The sequence below is a fragment of the Vespa crabro genome, chromosome 11 (genome assembly GCF_910589235.1).
Source record: "Vespa crabro chromosome 11, iyVesCrab1.2, whole genome shotgun sequence".
In the NCBI taxonomy this organism is placed as follows: domain Eukaryota; kingdom Metazoa; phylum Arthropoda; class Insecta; order Hymenoptera; family Vespidae; genus Vespa; species Vespa crabro.
This window is the reverse complement of record NC_060965.1, coordinates 262747-290316: the sequence shown is the minus strand read 5'-3', so window position 1 is coordinate 290316 and position 27570 is coordinate 262747. Positions and strand designations below refer to the sequence as shown.

The following is a 27570-nucleotide window of genomic DNA, read 5'->3' as shown; positions in this document are numbered from 1 at the left end:
ATTCTATTTATTATCTTTTACGAGGGAAAAAAGAGTGGTTCTCAAAGAAATCAATCGGTTATTAAATTTTGAAAGTTTCCTTCGAAAATTTAAACACGGACGTCAGGTCAACGCGAAATTTCGTACGATATGCTTCTGAATGTGAATGAAAATACGATCCTTAATAGACGAGATCCCAAGAATCTCTCTCTCTGTCGCTAGAAACTTTGGAACAAGGCACCCTCGTAATAGTCGAAGCCAAGAAGAAGGGTGCGCGAGAAGGGAGAGAACGGTACGAGGCAGTTTCAGAATCCGGGCTTTCCACCTAAAGAGGGGAACAATGAACAAGATTAATGGTAAATGACGCATGCGCTGATCAAGAGACAAAGAGGAAGAGAAGGTCTTGGTACGAATTCTTGACAAACGATCGAAAATATGTGATATTTACAAACTCCACGACCAGCTCTCTCTGATCTTTCGTTTTCTCATTGATAGAGTTGTCAGCCGATTGTTCCCGTTGTGTCTATACACGTTTGCTACGAGACAAAAGTCGGATGGCCGTTTTGTTTGCGTGCCGAGATTTAATTCATTTTCACCGTTATTATACTTGCGTGCTTTATGATAGTCTAATGGCGAGACCGTCCCTTTCTTTCTCTCTCTCTCTCTCTCTCTCTCTCTATCTATCTATTTATCTTTTCAAAGCGAGTAGATATACAGGTACGATAGGAGAAGGCAAAGATAAAGCATCGCCGTGGAATACTTTGTAAACTTTTACTATTATTTACTCGTTAGAAATAGGAAAGGAATATTCAGGGATAAAATTTCGATAACCAATTAGTTAAATAAATCGATAATTCTATTTTGATCTTTTTTAAAGACAATTTCTAATTTCCAGACGTGCATAGTTTGAACGTGCACACGTTTGTTCCATAACTGTATGGCTCCCTTACACTCTCTCATGACGGAACGAATAATAGGATATTGAAAAATCCCTGACTTTCGTTGACATCCTCTCTTCTTCTCTCTTTTCTTTTTTCCTTCCGCCGCGTTTTCTTTCTTTACTCTTTCACGGTTCGTCCCCTCGTCGGTGTTACCTCAGGATGAATATGCGAGGGTTCCACGGATGGTAGCAGGTGCGCCACGTAAATTTATCGCGACGAAGTGCTTGACTTGTCAGCGTCGCTTCTGATTTGAATTGGGTAAAAAAGAAAAACAAAGGAAAAAAAAGAAAAAGAAAAAGAAAAAAACAACAAAAGAAGAGAAGGAAAAATAAAGGAAAAAAGAGACTCATCCCTGGTACGATCAGTGATCGATCACGTTATTCCCAAGGAAGATATAATTATCGATCGACGAGGGAATACTTAGGATGGAATAGAAGAAGATATCAAAGTCCCGATAAGACTATAGTATAAGACAGAAGGATGCGAAGGGAAATAGATATATAGGTATTGCGACTAGATAGGTAGAGGTAGGTAGGAGGAAGCTCATAACCGGAGGGTGACGAATCCTTCGAACTAGTAGTTTTCTCGACCAGATATCGTCGAAGGTGTCTAACGGAGGAAGGAGAATATAAGAGGAGAACGGTATGGAAGAGAAAGATGTGAAAGAAAAGACGCCGAGAAACATTTGAAATCAGTGTGTTCCTCGGGGACGCGTCGTAAATCCTCCAATTCCATTCGAGACCTAGCGTTTTCTTCTCTCTCATGCGGGCATACGCGAAATCCAAGGAAATCCTAGAAAAATCGCGTTATCGTTAAACCATGAAACAAAAGTCGTAGTAGAGGAGAGAGGGAGGGAGGGAACACGGCTTCGTTCACACATTTTACTTTTGACGATCGTAAAAATGTTCACTTTCAATTATATTCAAACAGAGCTTATTTAATTAATTCGTAAGACGTTGAAAGCGAAAGGAATCTTTCACGAAAAGAAATAAAGCATTCGAGTAACGAGAGAAATGTTAATCGAATAAAAAGGATAGATCTATCTCCATTTTACTTTTCTTATCGATTTCGTCGAAATCGAAAAGAGTAGCAGTTTGTTCTCCTCCATCTTTTTCTTTTTTTCTCTTTTTCGACGTTTGACGTCGCCGTAGAAAGAAACGTCCCAACGGCCGGAACGGACCGAAAGTGGCTGTATCTCCGTGTCAGGAACCCGAGTCAGGGATGTTGGGTGACATTGACCGCGGGAGAGCACCCCCGTGATGATGCCGGCTACGAGGTGGCCGTGATACGGTGGTGTTGGTGCTGGCTCGACTCGCGAAGGTTTTCGCTGGCGCGTGGAAACGGCGCTTGCGCTTGGAAGACCACTCTCGTATAGCCGGGTGGCTCGAGGAAGGGGCGACGGGGTAAAACACAGTACGACCCCGGACGATCAAGGGGTAACGACGGTTCACCGATGTTTCTTCCGTCGACGACCGGTACTGACGCTTTCCATTAACTCCTATATACATATCTACGTCTTTTTTTATTTCTCTCTATCGAGTTGTGATTTTTTCGTATTTTTCGAAAAAAGAAACAAAAAAAGAAAAAAAAGGGAGAAGGGATATATCGACGAGAGGATAGAAAAAGAATTTCTTGGTGAGAGAAGCGCGCGACAAGATACAAACCGATCGTTATATTATGTCTTATTACTTTTGAAACGCGCGTGTCAACCGTGTAACGAGGTTTCCTCGTCGTATTTATCTTTTTAGTGGGTGACAGTGTAACAGCTACGTGTCAGAAATTCCGATATATCACGCGTGGAGTTTTACATGGATTCGATGATATGAAATATCTCGTGTAAGTATTAAGAAAATAAATATCTCTGCGGGCCTGTTTGGGTGTGCGTGCATGCAACACCCGTTTTTTAAGTCGTGAAAGATACGTAAAGGCTCTTGGTCACGAGGGTTTGGCCCGGAGTGCATTAAGCTGTTAGCGGCCTAAGCGAAAGCTCGTGTTTCATTAAAGATTTACAGGATTCCTCGTTAATATTAAGTGTCACGAGCAAAGGTGCTTTACTTCGTCAGGATTCTAAAGCTTACCCGTTTTCCTCTTGTTTCGTTGTTAAAAGCAGATCAATTCGTATATTTTCCATGTCCTTTTCTCTAATTAAATTCTCTATCGATAAAACTAAACTTTTACGTATTTATAGTTTCCTTATTTAATCTTACGGCAAGTACGCGGCCATAATCGTAAATTCTTACGCGACGAATTCGTTCTATCGATCGTTCGATTAGTCTACTCTCGGTTGATAACTATGATCTTTCTCGCTTATCGAGAGCGATAACGGTAGATGATCCCACGAATCTATTCTTCATTGTAACAAATATTTTATTGCCTATTTATTTTTTAATCAATTTTCTCGGCTATCCTTAGATGTTATTACGTACCTATATCGTACATATACGTAATATACATACGTGAATATATAGTTTGTTACTATTACTACTCGATCGAAAAGTCAATCGAGGATTAGGTCGAGTAGCGATACATCCGCCTTCAGCGAATATTCCGAAAATGCCCATCTTCCTGATCGATTTCAAGAACGATTGCGAATGGCCTCGTTTTCTCTTAACAGTCGACGTCAGCATTTTCACCATTGCCCTCCGTTTTGCCAATGAATTTCCCTAAGTGAAACGTGGTATGGCCACCGAAAGTTCTTCCAACAACAATGTGATGTCGTTCGCATTTTCGAGTACACTGTTCTGGAAATTCACGTGGAATGGAATAGTTTTCGCGATGGGTCCGAACATCTATCGAGCATCGTTCTATTGCTATGCCCCTTTTTATTAATGTCGTCACAAGCACACGCTCTCGTAATTCAGCAACGTTGAATTCATTTATTTGACGATTCAGATCGAATGAACAGCACATATTGATTAAATCGTTAATTACCGAGTCAATATAGATACTGCGAATTTGCACCCTATCCGTTTTCCTGTTTTCCTGTTTTCTTTTCTAGGAATAGGGGAGAGAGAGAGAGAGAGAGAGAGAGAGAGCCGCTCGACATGTCTACCCATTACGCGTACCTAATTAATTTAACACTTAACGTTCTAATCGAATTAACCGTGATATTAATTAGGATTCGACCAAGTTTCATAGCTGATCACTGCGTGGATTTAGTCGAAGTCAGCTAGCTTTGTATCGACCAGAATAAGGCCAGAATTTACCAGTCATAGTTCAAACAAAAAAGAAAAAACGAGTTGTTCTACGAGTCGAGAGATTAATTCGAACGGCATTATTAATTTGAAAATAGACCATTCGTTCGTCCTACAATCTGATCCTTTTTTCTTTCCTTCGCAATACGAAATTAATCGAACAAAAGGAAACGGTATAGTAATGATTCAAGTTTTGATTTCCCCTCTCGTGGACTTTCTTCCGGTAGAATAATTTCCAACCACGTCGAATTCTATTCCACCTCATAACTATTTTTCTCATAACATCTTTGACGAAGGAACTTTACTCGCTTGTTCATTTTTATCGGCTCGAAGAGAGAAAAAAAAAAAAGGAAAGATAGAAAAAAAAATAGAACTTTATAAGATATTTTCTTTCTTCTTACTTATCCGAGATAAACGTACCTTTGCAAGTTAGCGAAACGCAAATGCATTTGTTTCGGGATATATGCCGTTCGAAAGGGAGAGAAAAATTTAAGACGAGAGCAACAACGAGGTCGTGAAAAAGCGGTAAGCTTCATTAAACGGTAGAAAAGATGAGAGTTTTTGATGAAAAGCTTTTGGCCAGAGTCTAGCCGTTAAAACGGTAGGCTCTGGCGATGTTGTCCTAGATATACCAGCAAAAGCGTCTAAAAACCGAGCGGATCACGGTCGCCGTTATCCATACGCAACACATTTACGATCTTGCATTTCTCTACACGTATATTCTCGTATTCGTGTAGGAGCTACGCGCATACACGCGCACTCTACGCGATACATCCTTTCCATTGAATTCCTGCTCTTCATCATTTCTCTTTCTCTTTCTCTCTTTTTACTTCGCAAAAAAAGGGGGAACGCCCTCGAAAAATAGGAATTCGTCGGTCATATAGCATTTGGACAAGTGTAATAAAACGAATTTAGAACGTTTTATTTGGCATTGTCATTTTGATCGTAATCGATCGTAGTAGATTTGACGATACTTTAAGGTTTAACAATTAATTGTCATTTTTAGATAAAAATTCTATCAGTTGCCTTTTCATTTTCCGATTTTGTAATAGACAGGAAATGTTTTTAGAAATAGACAAAAAAAATTTTTATTTTTCGCAATGCAACGTAAATTTGTTTCCCGGACGAAATTTAGATTGTTTTTTCGGCGGTAACGAGAGTGTGGAGTGAATCCAGTGGCCGTTGATCGAAGTAGAAATGGAATTTCATGGATTTCTAGTATACTATATAGACAGTCGAGAGCAATCTTGCCTACCGGTTTGAAACTTTGGATTTCTCCGGTAAATATTGATTGTTCATCGATACGTGGGCGTATCGAGTAGGACGGAATAGGAGGAGGACGCAATCACGAATGGATTTTGTTGAGGATGAGTGGAATGCAGCGCGAGAAGATGGCACGTGTCTCGAAGTACAAGTTCGCTTGTTGTGTGTGGATCGAAGGTAAAAAAAGGAAAGAGAGGGTAAAATTGCTCGCACGTGGCGTTCACGCCGCCTACGAATATTCCGACTGACTTTCTTCTTCTACTCTTGGCTCTCCTTCGGAACGTTATTTACGTGACATTGTAGTTGCTCCCTTGCTTTCGAGACTAGCCTCTTACTCGCAAGGTACATTGTCGTGCAATTTTATCGCAACATTTTTCGATGAAAGCTGACGATTTTCTTTTTCGTTTTTTTCTTTCGGTGAAGAAAATGGATTCATAAATTCCGCGGTTAAATACTTGTTAATGGAATAAAACGCGAATGCGATAGAGAAAGCTAATATCACGTTATCTTTTAGCTCCTTTTATTTTCGTCCTTTTTTTCTCGTGATTTTTCTCAGGAAAGAGAATTCGGGGATGACAAATGTCTAGAAAATCTCATTGAAATATTATCTCATTTATCTTGTCTATTATCTATCTTATATCGGCTCGAGTAAGATGTTACAAATAGTCGTACATTGGAGTAGAGTAATTCATTGTTTTTCATTTAATTGCGAACGCGTTCATAAGCGGAAGCTTTCAGATTTTTTTTAGGATAGCATTTTATTACTGAATACATTGTGAAAATTCATTCGCTGATGGAAACCACAGAAACATCGTTAAACGAAGAGCGAGAAACAAAAGGCATCGATCCGGGCCATTGAATTACGCGTTTGTTAAACTTACACCAGCCTCGTTAATTCGACCTTTCCGTATTTTACTTCGATCGTGCGCAGAGCCATCTGACCGTGGTTCGGTCACCTGCGCCCCGGTATTTAGCTTCGATTTATCCCAGAAATTCTCCCTCGTACGATACTGGTATCGTATCGTTCCTGGTATTGCCGCTCTACTCGCCTAACGAACGGGATCTTTCTCGATAATAAATTTCGACGATATCGTTACGAGTATATACTCGCGCCTTGTTCCTCTTAATTCGCAAATTACTCGATTAGTCGTTTCTCGTGCCCATTAGTTTATTTCTTTTTATTTCCATCAACGTCCACTAGCACGGTGTCTATCAAGCGACTTGTCTATAAAGGGAGATAAATAATATATCAAATAGATTGCCGATACGATAGATCGAGTGAAACTTTAGCCCTGTGAAATTAGCGAAACGAGTTGCAAGCTCGTTAATTAAGTATTCGTATCCGTAATTCGATTTGTTATTGGATTTTAACATTGGAAAAGTTTCCAGCGCGAATCGGTCTCACGTAAGGCCGACTCGTCGCGTCTAATGGAACTAAGTAATTTAGGTTGAAAACAGAAACGGTGTTCGACCGTGTCCACACCGCTAATTCGGAGACAATGCGCCGACAAATCCCTTCGCGTCTTCTCCACCATCGGCCGAAACAATGCTCGATTCTTCCCTAAAATCGGCCATCCGAAACGCGATTCGAACAATGCACGATTACTCCCTTAACGGCGAAAACTCGTTCTTCCCTGAAATACATGTGGTATACGAGATATATATATATATATATATGTGTGTGTAAAACGAAACGAAAAGCAACGACTGCTGGGACACGGAGGAGAAAATAATATTTCTCTCCAATTTTAATAATTTCAATGATTAATACGTTCAAGACGTAAAGGTATATAACGAGCTTCGTTCAATGATCTCCGTTGAAATATCTCTTAATCACCGATCCGCGTTACTCGCCTATACCAGCCGCATCCGCGGTGTACGTTTTTAGGGTTGGATTTGTTCCGGGGGAACACGGATTAATCGGTTTGCCGGAGTGTTCGTACGCTCAGAGGGTAGATTTTTGGAGGGTGAGTTCGGCCAGGCGTTATCTCTACGTTCGGCAGATAATGCATGTCGGGATGCAACCACGGAGAATGCACGTCAAATGGAAGGAGATTCCTAGTGTCTATCTAACCGACGACGACCCCACTGTGCGAAACATTCGGTCGTGTTTGCTTCTCGTAAACCACTCCGACGCGCGTGCTTTCTAATCTGATACGACCGTACACGCATTGTCGCGTACAGTCTATCTCTTGCACGCTTCCATACCCTTCTTCCTCTCCCTTACGTATTTTTCCAATTGTTTTCATCTCCATCGACGAATTTCTTTCCTTTCATCGATTATGTCCCGTGTCGATTAATTCCAGATACAACCAAATTCTTCTCCCTTTCATTTCGCATTCGTTCGTAGTTTTTGCATCATCGAATAACATCGATACATCTTTCGGCGAAACCAAAGCGAACGAAGGTACTTACTTTCTCTGAAGGTACAATGATCGAATATTTTAATTTTTCGAACTATTCGCCAGAGATAAAGAAGTCATCTTTTTTTCTCTCTATCGGACAAGATATATCCATCTTATTTATGCGCCTCAATGAGCGTATTTTATACACGACATCATTTTCGTATAGACGATAGAGATATGCCTTTTATACGGCGAAGGAAAATCGCCAAATGTAATTTCGTCGAAATAACGTCGATACGTCTGTGTGATCCCACGCGAATATCGAAGGGTACTTTGCGCTTACTGTAACTTAGTATTATACGTTGTAATGATTTCTCTCGAGAGTCGTTCAACGAACGTACGCCCTGCGACTCGATGGAGTTCGTTCTTATGAGAAACCCCATGCACGATCTCCATTAGGATATTCCATAAAGATGTCCTGTAATTTCTTCAAAAATAAGTCATACGTAATGCTGGTAGTTGTAAAAAGTACGAGCGTAATAAGCATTTGATACGTCACTAATGTGCTTGTAAGACATTATTTTCCTCTTTACGATTACTCGAGAGTCTTGATCTATTATGACTATGTAGTATTTGTTCGTCCGTCGAGGGTCTGTTATTACTCTCCGTTTATGCTTTGAGGCGTCCTTGAGTTCTGTGTACATCGATTTTTCCTCTACGCTTCTAGTTTCACGTGTGTATATATATATATATATATAGTTTAGTAATCTCTTAACCTTCGTCCGAGTAACAACGCATCTGAAAGATTGCTCTCGCTCGAAGGCTATTTCACCCGTACGTACATGTTTTAACATTACTTTATTTTATTTTATTTTATTTTATTTTATTATTAATAACGAAATTACTTTTTACGGACGACAATCGAAGCGATATCGTACGGACACTTGTCAAATTGTTTATATAATGCGTACTTAGTCCTCTAAGAAAATATTCGCCCTTTCGGACTTATTCGTTCGAGCTTGATCGTCTCGATCTATCTCGAATACGATAAGAAGTCTTTTTCTTCTAGTGATCGATGTACAGCGAGACGGTCCATTAGCGATTCAGAAAATTCTTTCGGTCGGAAGAAAGAAAGAAAGAAAAAAATATTCAAGGATGAGGGAGAATGGGTTAAATCTCGAAAAGAACGATTTCAGTAATCTCGATCGTAATACGTTGACGGTTATGTACGTAGAAAAGACGAACTTTTATTCGCTTTTTCACGAAACTGGAGAGAGAGAGAGAGAGAAAGCGAGCGAGAAAAAAAAAGAAATTTTAATTGCGAAACAAAAAGATGTCCGTAAATACTTAAGCGCGCACTCCAATTTAATGCACAAGAATTTCTTTATATCGAAAAATTTACCTATACACATATATAAGCGTTTGTGTTATCCAACCTCCTCATTATTTTTCTTAGAACCGTTCATTCCTTTTTTTTCGCTTCAAACGTTTTCCTCCAACGAGTGACACAAAAAAGCGAACAAGCGTGTAGAGATGGTGAAAACTTTGAACGATGATAGAAAGAGGAAGCATTCCAGCATAGATTTTTCATATTGTTCTTATTTCCTCGACGGTTACTTTTCTTTCTCTCTCTCTCTTTCTCATCTAGACACACACACGCGCACATACACACTCTTTATCCGTAGAAAGAACGAAGAGATTACAATGAGAACGGTAGAAACGATAGTTTTCTCGACTCGCTTCGTATGTGGGCCAACAGCTGGCACCCTGTTGCTTTTAGTTGATGAACCGCCCTTGTTTTCAGTCTTTGCCAGTAGTACGAGTCGCTTGTACTACTTTGTTTGTCCTCCTCTTCTCTTGTATTTCAACGAAAGGCATTGTAATTACAAAACCTTCCACGTTATTTTCATTTTTTTTTCTTTTTTTTGATTTGAGAATAAAATATGAAAGAACACACCTCTCTCTCTCTCTTTTGACACGATTCGTCCTATAATTGAAGCTTTTAACTTAAGGTAGAAACGTAAAACGTATCTCTAATTGATTTTTAATTCTTTTTACAGCCAAAAATATGAGAAACATCGTGTATCTTTTTGTCCTCGAGCTTAATTGTTATCATTAATCAATAATCGATGAGCATTTTCGTAGCCAGTAAATGCGTTATTAGACACGGGTCGTCGTGTCTTTCTTTTGGTTCCCTCCCCTCCCCCTCCTCCGGCGACGTATCTAATTGAGATCGATACGAATACACGAGAGGCTAACTTTAACCGTTAAGTAAGACGAGACGAAATACGAGCTGACCGTACTCAACCGATATCGATCGAGAATTTTGGAGGTCTGCTATCCGCCGTTGGTTGCTTCTAATCTCGTGCGCTTAACTTTGCGTACGTTACCCAGCTAGTAAAAGTAAGCCATTAAAGAGGGAACAACTTGAAATTTTTTTCACGGAAATATTTTAACCGTCGCTTTTTAATTATTTTTCACTCGAAGCTGCTTTTGCTCGTATTAAATTCACGCTCGATGTAATTCGAATTATACGTTTTTACGTCGAAATATTTCCGCAACGTTGGACTTGATAATTTGATGCGTCTCCCTTTTCGAATCTAAAATCCCTGCCTTCAGAACGAAATCGAAGTAGGGCTATAATTAATCCGAGAAAAAGTTATTGAAAGTATTCACGAATAATGCGAGTAAATTGGATCTCCTTTATGCGTAGATGCGAGCAAAATAGAACGCGCTCGTACAAATCAATTTGCAAATAGTTGGGCAGAAGAAGTCGTTGCGAAAGATACGCCGAGAAAAAACTTGCCCGTCATTTATTATTTCTTTCATCTATATGCTTAATCGATTACTAGATCCCTAGTACGTTTTCAGCTAAATAATAACTGGATAAGACTCTTATCTAGTTCGGTGAGGTGAGGCATTTGATATGGAATTTATTTAACAAGTAAATAGGGCATAATTAAAACTTAGTCCATATTCGCTAGACCGATAAAAAGTGCCTTTCTCATGATCCACTGGTTTTATCTGCCTTTCTTGTTACATGCGCACTACATACTGCGTACGTAGGTAGCTACATATTCAGAGCCGATGTTTCATTCGACCCGTAATCCGGACGCTTGTAGCTCGCAAAAAGTACCCAACGAACCCCTTTTCATTGTTTACCTTCGGTAAGCCAGACACGAATTTTCTCTCTTCTTTTTTAATTCGTTGTAGGTGATGGTAGTAGAGTGGTGGTGGTGGAGATAAGTATTGTAGGGAAAAAGTAAGCGCTAGTTTCAAGCGCGTTCTTTGGTTCGATACTGGAAGGATATAAAACTCGCGTCGATAATCAATCTGACTAGAAAGAATCGTTTCTTTGATAGCGCAAACATGAAAACGTTTTCTTCGCGAAAAGATTGCTGCTGTCTCGGAGAGAAAAGGAGATTTATAAAATGGAGGTAGTATCGGTCAAGGTGTCATCTAAAATCCGCGCGACGTGGACTTTCTGGCGGATATCTTAGCGTTGTTGGGTAAAAAACGATAGCTCGTTGTGGATGGCTTTCTTTACGCACGATAAAACGACGCCCGGTCGTTTTGCTCGGCAGCCGAGGGAAGGAGCTTAGACCGGGAGTGCCAGGAACAAGACTTTTCTTCCGTAAGAACGATGTCAGAGACTAATAGCGCCAGATGCACCGCCTTCCGGTCTCCCCTACCTCGCTTTTACTTTCCATAGAACCATAGAGCGACGGGGTACCACCTCCTCCTTCCCGAAGGGTGCATTAAAGCGTCGTTTTCAAGAATCGTCGAAGACAACGCCAGTGTTTATCAGGCTCCTCGTTCAAGAATAGAAAACGTCTTTCTCGTGAGGTTCTCAAAACCTCAGCTTAAATCTTTCTCAAATTCTTTCTCAAATAATATCTACATTTATTATTATTTGTTGTCATTTACATTTTATCTTTTGCGTCGTATTAAATGCGAAAATGTATCTATTGGGAGAAATTGGAACCGCTGCTTACGTACGTGCATCGAAATGGTCTTGTTCCTTTGAATAGATTCAAGGATAGTATTATACAAAGTGACACATATACATTGCCTCCTACGAAATTGAACTTTTCGCCCTTAATTTATCGACGGCCTATATATCCCCTCCTTTTCGCGTCTCGCAAATTTATTTAGGACGCGCATTGATCGAGAGATGATGTGAAAGAGTGAAAAGGGAGAGAGAGAGAGAGAGAGAGAGAAATAGGCAAACTTCCCGACGTCGACTCGATTTTAAACGAGCGTTATCCTCTTTGGAAGGGTAAATGTACAAATACACGAGCAAAAGTAACGGCGTATCTATTTGGTTATATCGAGTTATGCATTTGTATCTTTTGCGTAGAGCGGAAGTCTCATCTATCATACGTTTGTATATTAAATGTACTATATGCATTATTCATACATCTATCGGATGAACATGCTCTCCCTCTTTCTATCGCTCTCTCTCCTCTCGTTCTAACGCATTTCTTCACTTTGTATACATTATATTCACGTTCGTCTTTCTTTCAGTGTAAATTTGCATAAACACGTCGTATATGAACGTTTCTCAATGTTCTAGCAGCGACGGGAGAAAGAGAGTTAGCACGAACAGATAATAGATTAGCGATAAAAGAGATTCTTTCTCTGTCTCTCTCTCTCTCTCTCTCTCTCTCTCTCTCTCTCTCTCTCTCTCTCGACGCGAAGCCAAACGAGTCTCGTCAACGACGTTTCGATTCGATACGATTGGATTCTACTCGATGCACCAAGCCCCGCTCGCTTGTTCTCGTTCTCGGGAAAAGAGAAGCCACGGGAGATTATCTTACCGAAAAACCACACACAGAAGGAAGGATCGTGGGAGCTTAAGCATCGTCTCCCCTTCTTTTTGATATGTTTCGTAGCGAGACGCAACCCTTTCTTTCGTCTCGTCGCGACGACCGGTGGAAGGAAGAGTGTGGAAGGCGAAAGACGAGAATTCACGAGGACACGAAAGTGCTCGTGTGTCTACTATGGCCGGCATCTCCGAAGGGAAGAAGAAAAGGTTTGCGAGCCTTTTCTTGTCCTTCTTTGCCTCTTCTCCACATCCCCTTCTCCTTTCGCTTCTTTCTCTCGCGTCCGTGCCATTGCTCGCTGGATTTCCTGAAATATGCATTTCGCGCTTTTGTACGAGCCAACGCGAGCTGCTTTTACGTCGGTAAGAAAGAGAATACCTACCTTTTCATGCGGTAGACCTGTACCTACCTTCTCTAATGGCGGTTCCTCGCTAGAAAGAACAAGAACGAAACGGATGCTGTGCGATCTCGCGAGAAAAGCACCTTGGATATTTGCTTTTTTTTCGAGCTCTCTCATTTCTATTGTTTTTTTTTTTTTTTTTTTTTTTTATTTTTTTTTAGCGAAAACGCACGGCAAACAGTTCTGATAGAAAATGTTGGAGGTTAGGTTTAGCGTAGTTCTTTTCATCTCTGTAAAACTAGTTTTGATCTAGCGAGCAACGATTCGTCTTGTCGAGCGAACGATAAAGTCGGATCCACTGGAAGAAGCGAAGATTCCGTTTCCATCGAACGAACGAGCTTAACGGGAGATACGTCTCCATCCGTCATTCAACGGAGGGATAACGTGTCTCGGCATCTTCTCGGCATCTTCTTGGCATCTTCTCGGCATCCTCTCGGCATCTTCTCGGCAGCCTCTCGACATCCGTTACGCTGATTAGCCCGTGACAGATGGAAGGAAGGGTTGTTACGAACAAAACGTTGTGGCATAACGCAGCTAGAATGGTAATCTAGCCGACGTGTATCCTTCCACCTCTTTGCGTCTATTCGCTCGATAGTTAACGTCTGCGTGTAACAGACGAATGACAATATTATAAATCTCCGTATTTGTAACTCTTTCGCGGAACGTTTGGGACCATCATTTATCCTCGATCCTCTTCGTTACATTCTCTCTCTATTACGTTATATATTTTGCCTATTACATTACCTCAACGAGTTCGTTCGTTCTCGTTTTAGACGAATTGCCGTGTTTTGTCAAAAAAGTCTTCTCCTCTTTCATCGATTCGTACGCGTCACACAAGTACGTAAATATTTTTCATGACGACTCCCAGCAGTCGCAATCGACGTTAATTTCTCTCCGACTTTACGGTACGATAAACGCCTATGTTCCGTAGGATCAAAAGAAGTTTATTCATATACGAGAAGAGACGCGTTGCGATCCTTGGCGCGTTTCACGTAATTTAAAGTAGAAATTTGAAATCGCAGAGTAGAGAGGGAAACGAAATGCAATAGGCGTGTTCGAAGTCGTGCAAACAGAAAGGTATACCTTTGGAATCAGTATTTGCACGATGACTCCACGCTTTGAATGCATCCACCGTCTCGTAGATGCGCGCACGCATGCACGCACGCATGCACGCACGCATGCACGCACGCACATACACCTACGTACGTTACTTTGTTAGAAATCCCGAGAGCCAATTCGATCGCGACGAATGGTTGTACGTTCGACGACCTACTGCGTTTTTTTTTTTTGGTTCTTTTTTCTTTTTTTTTCTTTTCTCTTTCCTCATTTTTTCTTTACCATATTGTTTTCTTCGATGACTTGCTCTCATGTAAATCGTCGTTTCTTAACGACTATTACCATTTCGAATACACACAAAGAGAAGACTTTGAATAACGATCGGTCGTCATCGAATCGTCCGTCACTTTTGGCCGCGATGGAACGATACACGCGAGTGTGTACCTTTATGCGAAATAATTTGCGCAACGCGTTTCGTATGGATACGTAAGAGGAGAATAGGTGTCTAAGTCTAATACGTTAGAACGGATTTGCTTATGTATAGGCGTCATAATATAGGAAATAGCAGAGGGTGATGGTGGAACGAGTAAACGTCGATAATCACTTCAACGATTGCGATAGGTAGGGATGCCGTACGTTGGCCGTCGTCGCGCGTTACTTGCCCGACTACGGTAATAACACCAACCATGAAAGTGCGTTAATGCTAATGGTTGAGAGGCGCACGTGCGCGCACCTAGTGGCTCGTGTTTATGAACGTTATTAGATCGAGTTGCCCTGCCATCGACGGTATTACGGAATTTCTCCTAACTTTTCGTCCTATCGTAGTATACGGTCTCTCGTACCTTCGAATATCTTTTTCTTCGATTCTAGAAAAGAATTGGTCGAGAGCAAATTGTTGCCTCGCTGTTATATATTTAAAAAGTTCAAATTTAAACCGGACCGTTTTACGATGAAATTTTTATACGAAACGTGTTGCTGGTGCTATCGATGTTTCGAATCAATTGCGGTAAAGTTACCCGGACGGTTTTACGACGTCACGCGTTACATACTTTACGATCGATTTTTCTCCTCTCCGATCTTTTTACGTTGACGTTAAACGTACCAAGAGGACCCACCTATACGTGTCGCGTATGGCACGTATCCGTGCATATATGCCTGTCCTTATTTCGGTAGAATGATTAACGGATCCTTGACATATTAGTAGTCACTATTAATTTACACGCGTTTCCAGAATTTACGTTATCTTCGAAAGGAAACGAAAGGAAATATTTAAATTCCGAGCACGCGCTCGGCTATATGGTGTATTGGGGGTTTAAAAAGGGGCGGCAAGGAGGGATGATAGGAAGAAAGTAAAAAGAAAAAGAAGAAGGTTCTCCTTGGTGTGGGATTTATCGAAGCTACCGGTCGGATCAACGTCGCGAAATATATATCGTTATAGCGAGGACGTTATCGATCTCGACACACCCGATAAAATAGTAACGCGAGGCTCGTAAACTAAAAAGCACCACCTGCTCTGTCGGGAGCTTATGATACAAAATTTCCACAATTCTTTGTTCCTCGTCGACAGAGAGAGAGAGAGAGAGAGAGAGGATCGTCGTACCGAATTTATTTCATCTCAGCTGACGTTCGAGACCATATAACATCCTCTAAGGACTATGGCTTCTTAACTTTATTAACGGAGTAATATTAACTCTTCGCTCTCGAGACGACTTTGAGCATTCACATCGTTTCTGTCATTCACGATAATCTAATTATGATTTCAATTGATAATTAATTGCGATCAAAGAAGGGTATCGTCGGATATATTACGCTCGAACGTGAATATTTTATCGGGCCGATTTTAAATCACAAATTTTACGTTTTATGTATAGACCATAGAAAATATTATAATTTTACTTTTTTTTTTTCGTTTTTCTAAGAAACTGACAAGGTCATACGTAATAAATCGCGTTGAATCGAGAGCTTGTAAATCGCGTCGTCGAGCTGTCTCGTAAAAATATAAGTCGTGTGTCAGCCGGCCACTGGCTGCAACCATAAAAATTCTACACGTTGGTCTTCCCAAGAGGTCTTCCTTCCGATCTGTCCAGAATAGAATTTCGTTACTCCGAGTTATTAGACTTGCACGATACGCTGACACTAGCTTATAGATGCAAGTAGACATATAAATAAATACATAGGCGATAATTTTAATTAGAGCCTGGAATGCGCATAAGTATCTTCGCGTCTGCCGACGAGGGAGAATCCTTTTCACTCGAGGAGCTAACACTCGAGCTCTGGCTATACTGTTAATTATTTACCAGAGTGGCGTGGTTGAGCGTTTCCTTTGTAGTACGACTCAACGTGGACGGTGTCCTATAGATATGTACGTAGACGAGCGCGCATCGACCGCGATACGAGTGTCTGCTGATACTTAATCCCTCGTTCCTCGAGGATTAGGATTAGACGAGGAACCCGATTATTTCCTGATTACTCATATAACTGCAATTAGTAAAGATTTTTCAAAGAGTAGAGACTTTCGAAAAGAGAGTCAAGGGTGAAACACGATGAATCGTGACGATGCACGTACAATCCTAATTACTCGCGATTCTTTCCCTCTTCTTTTCAGACCACTATAGAGTCTCCCTCCTATTCGAAATCACGTGACGTCCAAAAGATGGCTTTCTTTGATAGAAGCATAGAGGTAGGAGGAAGAGAGAGAGAGAGAGAGAGAGAGAGAGAGAGAGATAGTAAAAAGAACGTCACATTCTTTTCTCGTGTCAGTTGGCCACGGGCCAGAAAATCGCTCGAGTGCATACGAAAGAGAAAATAGAGGAAGAGTTGATACTAGCAGCATCCATCTCTTTCTCTCCTCGCGAAACATATGCATAACTATACGTTGTGCCGTTCTCCGTTGTATCGACGGTGACATACGCATTTCTGAATTATGCATAGAACGTCGACGTATTCGCGCGGAAAGGAAACGAAGAGGGATGATGTATAGCGATGGGAATGAACGTCGGAACGTTTCCGCTTTGGATCACATATGAAATCCGGAGAAAACTACTACGTACCTATCCTACGTGTGAATATTTACGTATATACGTACTACGTATTACGTATACGTATACGAAATAGTTCGTTATTAGCGAGAAAGAATTGGAAGAATTTTCATGTGTTAAATTTGCTTAAAACTGGCTCTACTTTGGTATTTCCCATTCGACAGCTTTCAAACAGTTTCCGCTAACGTGGCTCGACGTTGTAAACGATGTTCCTCTCTACCTGCTTCTAGCAACTACGTCTAGCAACTTTCATTAGCATCTCGGCTTGGCCCCTGTGTTTTCGGAAGGATGCTCGGAAACACCGTCTTGATAAATATTTTATGAATATGCTAATGTTCCGAGTGTTAGTATCCTTCATGTTAATTTGTTATTTAACGCTTTCTCGACTCTCTACCTGCTCTCGAATTAACATAATTAAGATTGGACGATTTTTAATAGGAACCTTTCATTTATATCATCGTTTTCTTTGGATCGCAAAAAAAAAAAAAAAAAAGAAAATAAGAAATGCGAATATTTTATGGATATAATACGTTAATGTAGACGTCGTGGTGGTGTCTTGGAAAAATAACGAGGTAAAGATTCGTGATCGGAGTTGTTGGTTACATTTAGGGAAATTAAATTCGTTCTGCACGACGAAGAAATGTTGTTGTCTTCGTCTCGTTCCTTTCTTTATCTTCATCGCGTCTGTCGTTGAGTTCGCCCTTCGAGCTCGCTAAAAGAACTAGAAGAAGAAGAAGAAGAAGAAGAAGAAGAAGGGAGTGTCTCCTGCTGATAAAAAGAAATCCTTGTTCGAGGACACCATAATAAAAGCAATCCTATTATCCTAATATCGTCAGGTTTAATGGAGTTTCGTTGGCGGCTGCTCCACCTTCTTTTGCTTCATCTTCGACGTTCATCTTCGAAAATAAGCGAGGTACCGCGGCTAACTCTACGCTTTATCATCCTATTACGTGTCCTTTGTGCGATTTATCCCATAGCCAATGCAAAGCGAAGCCGGTGCGAACGAGTAAAGGGATATCTCCTCTTCTAAGATTGTTTTATTTATTAGGAGTAAGATAGTACGCGAGAGACCCGTTTGCGATCGATCGGTTTAAGATACTTAAGGAATCTAATCCTCGAAAGCGATTAATCGCCCTCTAATTCCACTTGTATTAGTTAGATCAAAGCTCTCACTTAAACCACCTGGAAACTTTGCAGGCCGTCCTTTCGATTTTCTTTGAATTATTACGAGCCAGATACTTGCTTTTTCTTCCTGTTGAAGGCGGCATAACACGATTAGGAAAGATAGCCTTAACGAAAAATCTTTCATTCATGATTTAGAATCGTATTATTGTCCTTTTCTCATTGATGTGAAAATGCTACCGAAGAGGAGAAAAGATTAATTTTGCGCGGTATTAGAAAGGCCCCTGGGATTATTGGTAGTATCCGACGGACGAGAGGTGGGGGCAAATGGAAGTACGAGGAAATGGAAGGTGGAATAATTGCCTTGGCAAAGACGAGAGATTCAATTACATCGAAAATGTAGGACAGAAGGGAGGGGCCCTTCGCTCTTTGGGCGAAGCCAGATTAATTCGTTCTACGGCGTGATAGCTCCGTTGGGGAAGGGTGACATCTTTACCTGTCTAATCCGACATATTTCGCGAATTTTATCGGGGGTGGTGGGGAGGTTCTAAAGATATTACGAAGATTTTTATTTGCATGGGAAGATGAAAAGGCCAAGAATATATGTGGGTCTTTCATCTTTCATTTTGTCTCGTGCAGTACAATAGCCTCGGTTGCCCTTTGCCGTGGAAGAGTGTGTCAGTGGGCGATGGCGCGCAATCTATCAGTCTTCCTCCGCATAATTCCGACCGAATGGCCTCGTCTTCGAAGCCAACTGCCCCCGCGGCGGTAGCCGTTTTTTCCCTCTTTCTCCCTGATTCTAGTCTTCTTCCCTCGCTAAGATGTCTCATTTTCTCCAATTCCGTTCGCACTGTCACATCGCTTATCCTCGGTAGACGGTCCGACATTCGTGGCTTCACCTTCTTATATTCTCTCTATTTCTCTTCACCGATGGTTTTCCTTTTGTTTTTCGCGCTCGCTCGAAAATGCCCTTGCTAACAAGGGATTTTCCCCTCGATATTGCCGAGCTACTACTATTGTCCTATCGCCACTGGACGTAGAATAAATCTCGTCTTGGAAGAATAATGAATTCTTTCTCAGAAATATATCCTTTTCTTTGAAGGAAACATTTGCTTTGCCTAAAATTGATAATTGATAATTAGCCATCGTGCTAATCGTTCGACTATTAACAATTATCTTTGATATTACCAGACGACGCATAAAATTTACTTACTCGTGTCGATTCGCGCTTAAAACACTCCCCGGACTGTCTGAGAATTCGTCATTTCGTATTCCCTCTATGGTATATCTATACTCGATGTACGGCATAATTTTCGTCACTCCAACGTGATTCGCATATCCGTTCGAGCTCACGGAGAAATCACACTTCCCCTTGTATTTTCATATCGAACAAACGTTTCTCCTTTGACTCTTTACAATAACGACTTGAAATTTGAAATATTTTGCTTTGTTATCTAGAAAGATGGTAATAATTTTTGTTAAAGAAGAATTTTCATTCAACTCGCGACCCAACCCCTTTCCCTTTGTGCTCCTTTGGAAAGATTCCACTTGCCGTTGTCGGTATTGCGAGAGCAATAACTCCCTCTCGACATCTGCTGCAGCGACAAGTGTTACGAATGTCCTCTCCAGGATCCTTCGCCTTTCTTTCCCTTTGTCAAGTACTATTCTGCGCATCGTCATTTGCCTTATATCTTTCAAATTAAAAAAGATATTGCAACTGGTCCGTTAGGAATGTACATCGAGATTGTGCCATGCCGAGATACGAACTTGGCCCTGATAGCCGCCTTTTTATGCCTTATACAATGAAAGCTCATCCTTTCGCTTGTTTTTCGCGTGCGTGCCTGCTTTTGTGAAATTCGTCCGTACGCCATTGTACGTACGGACATGATGTAAACGTTATTAGTAACCATTAAATTTGGTTTACGCAATAAATCGGACGACAGAGTCCCATCCCATTTTGATGAAAAGTTAATCGCTTGTTTGTCATTCGCAAATAATCTACCCTCGTGAATACATAACAATACACATTGCGCATTGTCGAATAATATTGAAGTTTCGCTATCTGTTAGCATACCTAATAAGTAGATATTAGTATGTGTGTTAACGCGTAACGGCTGTCCAACCGAGTTGTCATCCCTTCGTGAAAGGGACTTTGCCAGGAAGTCCGTACAACTTATGCCAGAACTTTCTAAGGACTATACGCTTTAATACAGGACCGTTCCGAAATTCGTCGGGGCAGATTCGTTGGCTCCTCCTTCGTAGGTAGGCACACAAAGATGGCGACTCTATATGTCTTTCACCCGAGTTATATCTCGTTACTCGTAAGGGAATAACTCTGAAATTATCTACAGGTCACGACAAACTCTTGACTATTGTCCTTCTATTTCGAACGTATGAACGTATTTGTAAATGCGCGTGTAAATATTGTTAACTCGATTTAACGAAGTAAAGAATGAATTGTTCAAACGGACATTTATTATTATTATTATTATTATTATTATTATTATTACTATTATTAGCGATACGTGGCGTTCTTAAACTTTGGAATTCGCTCGAGGTCAATTAAAAGAAAAGGATCTTCTTATAAAAGGAGACTCCGCTAGACTTTTGCCGAATGCATTAAGAAATATCGTCGAGCCGAAGAAATATTTTTACTTTCACAAGGAAGTTCCTCCGACTCCGTGAGTAATTACTCGTGAGTAAACCTCTTCCAGCGGCACTTTCTTCTTTTCCCGTTCTCTTTATATCTTTCCTGCTTCGCGTTATTGTTGCGAGGGAAACGTGTAGGATAGAAGCGAGGAGAGATAAAACGGGAAGCAGTGCCAGCTGTTAAGGTAATGTCAGCCACGTTCCTGTCCTCCCGAGAACTCTAATGTCTCGTATAAAGTTGACCTCGGTATTTTATGCACGAGCTACGGACGCTTCGGCATCTCCTCGAGGAGGCATTTTTTTTTTTTTTTATCTTGCTTGCTCGTCGAAAAAGGTAAAGATAGAAATGATAAAGGTCGGATTAGTATAGATCAAAGTTTAAGCGTCGTGCTTTCAAACTAAACGAGAAAGTATAACACGTGCTGGACACCGTCGAGACCGCTAGCTCACGTCGTATAATCGCTAATGAGATTAATACGCGCCAACGCGAGAGCAGACACGAAGACCGTAATCACGGAAGACCGACTTCGGAAATTCTCGCTGAAATTCTCCGAGTAACAATGTAACGCCGAGGGAACTGTCTTGCTTTTCACTTTTCACGGCAATACAGAACAAAGTGGAGCAACGATATTACTCTCTTCCTTTTTATTTCTCCGTTTTCCTGTTTCTCTATTTCTCTTTCTGTCTGTCTGCGTCAAACGTCGGAAAATAACATCGAAGTACGATTCGTATTATCGCTGAACGATCTGAAAAGGAAAATTAAAGAGAAGAGCATGCAGATATGATATGACGTAGAATTTATTTGCGACCGAGAAGAGCATTAGAAAACGTTGATAAAAAAAAAAAAAAAAAAAAAAGAAAAAACGTATTTGTGGAACTTTTCAATTACATTAGAGTCGAGTATCGGGGACTTTCTTCCTCTTCCCTCTTCCTTTTGCGATGTTTTTTACCTTTTGGATCTTTCTCCCCATTCGCCTCGATCGTTTTACCGCGAACGATTTACCACGATCGAGCAAAAAGAAGAAGAAGAGTAAGAGAGAAAAAAAATGAAAGGAGCAAAGTTATAAACTATGAAACTAAGTTTCTTATTCAATGAATTGACCGCGCCTTTTTTGGCAGAAACGTGCTCCGAGAATGCTTTCGGGCTATCGAGTCTCTTTTTTCGGATCGACTTTCGGATCGTCTCCCTTCTATTATCTATCCTGTTCGGTCTATGTGAGAAAGAATACGAGGGCGCAAACCAACCGGAAAATTACAAGTTTTTTCGCGAGATCGAGGGAGATGCACGCGACGCGTTTTAAAGGAATATAAAGCTGATAGGTAGGGGCTTCCTTTTATTGTATTTTGCGACGTATGATGGTTCGAACTTTTCATAGAAATTGTGTGCACAATTTCGTACGCGCATACGCGTATCAAAATATGGAAATATAATTCTAATGTCGCCGAGAGACACGTTCCTAGTCCGCAAAGAAATAACGAGAGACGATAAGCGCAAGGCCGACATTTATATGACATTTTGTTTTTTCTTTGCAGAAACGGAAAGGAGCGTAGGTGGAGCACCGGGGTCGGCGGGTGCAGCTGTAGGGGGCCCTCAGGGTTTGGCGGCCTCCCCTGCCCCCTCCCCTGGCCCCTCTCCTGCCCCATCGACACCCACGACCTCTGCCGCGACTAGCCCCTCTGCCTCGTCTCCGGCCTCTTCGGTTTCGTCTTCACCTTCGCCCTCCTCCTCGCCGACCTCCGCCCTTCTTGCGGGACTCGATAAATCGGTGCTTCAGGTAAGATCAGCCTTTGTTATATTCTACCCTTCCTTTTTCGCGTCGAGCGAAACAACGACCTGCTCTGCAATATTTCATTTGCATTTTCTCCAAATCGAATCGTTATTTGCATCCTCGAAGAAATGAGGGATGAAATAAATAATACGGGATGGGAACGTATAAACGCGTTCGCTAATCTCCCAAAGCTGCGTTCATGGGCAAAGGGTTTCTCTCTCTCTCTCTGCCGGAGAATCCAATTTTGTTCTGAACGGGGAATAAAATTAAGATATGATTAAAAGTTATGGAATTTATCGTCTCGGCATCGGAATATTCGCGAAAGAGGAGAGACCAGGAAGGAAAGAGTAGAAAAGAAGAAGTGAGAAGAGAGAGTTAAAGCTACTGCTAGAGCACCTTCGCTCGCGGCCGTGTTGGCTAATTAAAGCGCATAAATTACGGGAACGTGGAAAGAGACTCTGACGAGAATGTGGCAACGGGTGCGGGATGACGTGCCCGAGGGGATGTCGCGAGGGGACGGTGCTATGGAATGCGAGCGCGACGCGTTTCACTCCGGTCCATCGTCCTTCTACTCGCCAAAAAAAGTTCTCTCACATTTTTACCTGCTTAAAATGGAAGAAAATCGAATATCTTAGAGAGACAGGGAGCGAATTCGAACGAATATTTTATTCTTGTAGCGAGCATGAGCTCGCGGTTATCAAAGACAGGAATTAGATTTGCGTTGACACTAGGGAACAATGAGAAAGAAGGAAAGAGCTCGCGCTAACTTGGTCAATTTTATCGAGTTACTCTCTCTTTCCTCTCTCGATGATGCTTCTTTGATCGTTGGTCGTATCCGCTTCCCCGCGGCGATCGTCTTTGCGTTTGTGAATTTCATTCGGTTCGTCGAATCTTTTTCTCATCTATTAGGTTATCGTCGATTTTCACCAACGAGTATTCCTGCTTACGCGCGCGCACGCACGGAAAGGTTAATTCTTTTTTCTTTCTTTTCTCTTTCTTTTTTCTTCTTTTTTTTTCTTTTTTCTTTTTTTTTTCCTATAAGGATAGATACAACGGTAGCTTTGCCCTTTACGATTACGCTTTTTACTGAATTTTCGCACTTCTCGGACTACCAAGAATGATTTCCATCCTTTCTTTTTCTCCCGATTCTTTCTTTATCTTTGTTCCTCTCTTGGTCTCCTCGCGTCGCAGCTTCGACGGGTGAGCTTTCACTATTTGCCGAGTCAACAGTTAGGACTGCAGCAGCCAGTACCGACGTCATAACAGCTATCTCTCCCTGCTTCCATTTCCGGCTATGCTGTCTCGCTGACAAGTATTGTGCTGTTTGCATAAAGCGATGAGAGGCCTCGAGGTAACGAGACTGGAGCAGGAATCGAGTTCCCGATGAAATTCTATTTTCTCCTCGGTGGTAAACCGCGTTTTATGGCGATAACCAGTCGCTCGTTCTAAGATCTCGACCCATTAAATTGAAAACCTTGAGAGAAAAAGATGACGAAACGATCACGATTCCATCCATCTCCCTCTGATTCGAACAAATCCTTTCTGCGTTCGTCCATGAAAAGGTGAACATTTACTGGTTAGTAGTTTTCCCGACTAGCAGCCAGCCATCCTAATCTTCGCGAAGGTGACGCAAAGAGGAAAGTTTTTTTAAAAGCTACGTCACGGAAAGTTTCGTCCTTTCGAGCTTCATTAAATTACTTCGTTGATTAAAAGTCGAAACGACGATTAGACGAGGAGAAGAGAAGTAAATTTTATTAAAACGTAGCGCTCGCGCGCCTGCAGGATAGTATTTCGAGTAATACCTCTTTGGTAACGTCGAATAGTTTTGCTGATTTTGCTTACTTTATCGATTTTCTTGTCCGATATAGTATAAGCAGAGCTTCGTTCGTTCGAAGAAATCGCTTTGTTTGGGTCTCCCAACTGTTTACTTGTTAAAATTTTAATTATTACTTATCGAGCGATGAGAATATTCCCTCCTGATCCTCTATTTTTTTCTCTCTCTTTCCTGCCGAACAACGCGTTGTCTCGTCCGTAGAATTCCAATTATTTAAGTATTTTTTTATTCGTTTTAATAACTCACCGATCTTTGCCCTTTTACATTCCACCACGAGCGAGTCCTGAATTAAAAATTCGTAATCGAACGATACGCGACGCTTTTTTCCATAGTCTTCTCAGAGAATTTTCCTCAGTGACAATTATTGGCTAATTAATAGTCGCGCGTAGTAAGAAACGAGAGAGATCGACTAGAAATTCCCGTAGATTTAAAGGAAAGTTAAACGATACAGCGAGCGAAACTGTTTATACGTGATGGTCAGGTGCGCGTACGTAGTAGAGAGAGAGAGAGAGGGGGTGGGGGAGGGGAGAGAAAGTATAAGTATAAAATGGACAGGATGAAAATGGAAGCTCCGACGGATCGTTTGGAACGCTTCGAGTTCGAGCGAGTTGAAAAGTTTACTCAAAGTGCGTCTTCGATGCACCAACTTTCTAGTGTTTATCGTCCTCGGGGGAAAAAAATGTCCGCGCATCTATCGAATATTTTGCCATCCGTTCGAGAATACCGGTGGAGGTTAAGTAATTTCGTCATTTTCCCAACTTACGAATATTCAACGTAGTCGTTCCGCGTCTACGTTCGTGCAACTTATTGAAACTCGCTTGAGAATATCTACCTTTGAAAATGATCTTACGACTCTCCGAGGATATCGTCGTCCCATTATTTCTTTTTTTTTTTATACCCCCTTTTAATTTTTACCTCTTTCTAGTTTTCCTTTTTTGTTTGCTCGTTTTTTGTCGATACGCGAGTTGAATCTCGGAAAAATACTAGCGTATAGAGGGGGGGGGGGGAGGGGGCGTTTTTTTTTTTACTTTCTATCCATCTCGACCATACGTGAAATATGGAGGACGTTGGAAAATAGCGCGGTGTCTGCGAAATATAAATGTTTTATCGAACGTACGTTATATACCGTCGATATTTGATCGTTTATTTCGCAATATTTCACGATGATACGCGGCACATTTCATTCATCTTCGTTTATCCCTCGACAATAATCTTCACGATCGGACGCGGACGTTTGCTTCCGTTCTTTCGTTCGAGATCTATGTAGAAAAGACATCCGGTACGCGTGTAACGACGTTTCTAACATCTCGAGCATGAAACTTGGCGCAAACTCGGAGAACATCGAGAGGAACGACGAGACCTTCATTTCCTGCAACATCCCCCGGGTTATCTCTTCCGCGATTTATCGACTCTTCTCCTAGCTTCGGAGTCCTCTTTCTGGCACGAGTCTTTCTGGCATCGCAAAGTTTCTACTGACAAATATCGAAATCCAAACGTACTAATTTTCCTTCTCCTACGTTTATTTTTTTTTCTCGTTCGTTGGTACTACTTACAAGCGTCGACAAAAAAAAAAAAAAAAAACGTTCCATTGTAACGAGACTTCTCGAAAGGGTGGCTGATCCAGCGGGTAACTAAAACGTTGCCCGAGGCACACGTTAACGCGGATCGATTATTTAGCCAACAATCGTATATGTATATATGTATGTCTTTGATCCTTCATCCGAGCTCGACATTCCGCGTTTACGAAGCAGCAAATCGAAGTGGACCTTTTACGAACGGACACTCCCAGCTAATTTCCGCCAGTAAACATCCCCAATTCCGGTTCCTCGCGATGTTCCCATCCCCGTTTCCTCTGTTTCTCCTCGATTCTCCTTTCCATCTCATTTGAGAGCACGTTTTGCCGAACGGACACGTATATCTCTCTTCTCGTTTTGCAATCAGCGGCCTTTCAACGTCGACGATACAACGTCGCTCTTTGATCGATAACTGTTATTAAAGCGTGTGACGGATCGAAGACTACTCATCCGGGCTGCCTTTTTTTTCTTTTTTCCCTTTGCCCCCTTCCCCATCCCTTTCTTTTTCTCCCCTTTCCGTCTCTCTGAGCTATCGATGTTCTTTCTGTCACTTTGATATTTTCTTTCGCGACCAAAGTCACGCTTCGCTTTAGACCCTTTAACAACGACAACTCTATCAGGTTCCTATAGGTAATCGAAGGACTCTTTTAATCGGGGCACACCTTGCTTCCTTTCGAATTTCTTCCTTCGCCTCATTCCCTACTCCCATAAATAAATAATTAATAATGAGAATCGTTGATTTTCAGATACGCGACTGGCTTATCGTCGAGGAAGAGATGCTACGACAGCAGGCAGTGGTCGTCGGCGATGTCGACGAAATCATACAGCTCATTGACAAACAGAAAGTAAGCTTTTGGAAATCGATTCAATCGATTGTCTTCTTTTCTCTTTTCTTTTCGCGAATAATAATTTTGTAATGAACTTTTCGTCATTTTCGATTGTCGACGTTATGCCTGTGAATTTTGAATTTTTCGAGCGAAAGGCGACCTTTAAGGTTCGAGCCTCGGTTTCCATCTAGTACGACGAGACTACCTCGCGCGACGTTATTGGAACCACGTTCTCGTTACTTTTACATGTATATGTATATGTATATGTATACACACACACACACACACACGCGCGCACACGTATATATAAAAGAGAAAAAAGGGAAAAGGAAACGAGAAAGCAGCCGGTACAAGTACGGAAGCAAAATTAAACCGTCATAGAGTACGACGAGAAACTGTTAGAGAACACGGCAAACAAAAATCTTTACCTCGTTTTATTTCTTTCGCTCTCCATCTTTCTCGTGAAGTTTTCCTTCTTTTTTCCCTCCCTTTTCCCTATCGATCCAATTCGTTGAAAGTCGGTAAAGAAGTTGGATGGAAGTTAATGCTAAAAACAATAAGGGGTTGAAAATCCGTAGGTAGGTAAGGCAGATAGTCAGCCCCTTTTGAAGGAATCGATCTCTACCTTACCCACTTTTCACGATACAAAGGGTACCAACGTGCAATAATTTCACGTCACTTATCCCGCGTGTAAGCAGGTCGAGTTAACAGATGGTAAACGCTCTATCATCCTAGCGACATTGATTTCATCTC

General features: G+C 41.4%; 1 protein-coding gene across 8 annotated transcripts in view; it reads left to right on the top strand.

The window, feature by feature from the left end:
- The window catches only part of LOC124427869 (dystrophin-like), a 222033-nt gene that overhangs the window by 24341 nt on the left and 170122 nt on the right, over nt 1-27570 (top strand). For all 8 annotated transcript variants that reach the window (XM_046971250.1, XM_046971253.1, XM_046971249.1 and 5 more), the window contains 2 exons: nt 22347-22588; nt 26737-26835. In XM_046971250.1, coding sequence (XP_046827206.1) covers nt 22347-22588; nt 26737-26835 — 341 coding nt within the window. The remainder of the gene's footprint in view (nt 1-22346; nt 22589-26736; nt 26836-27570) is intronic.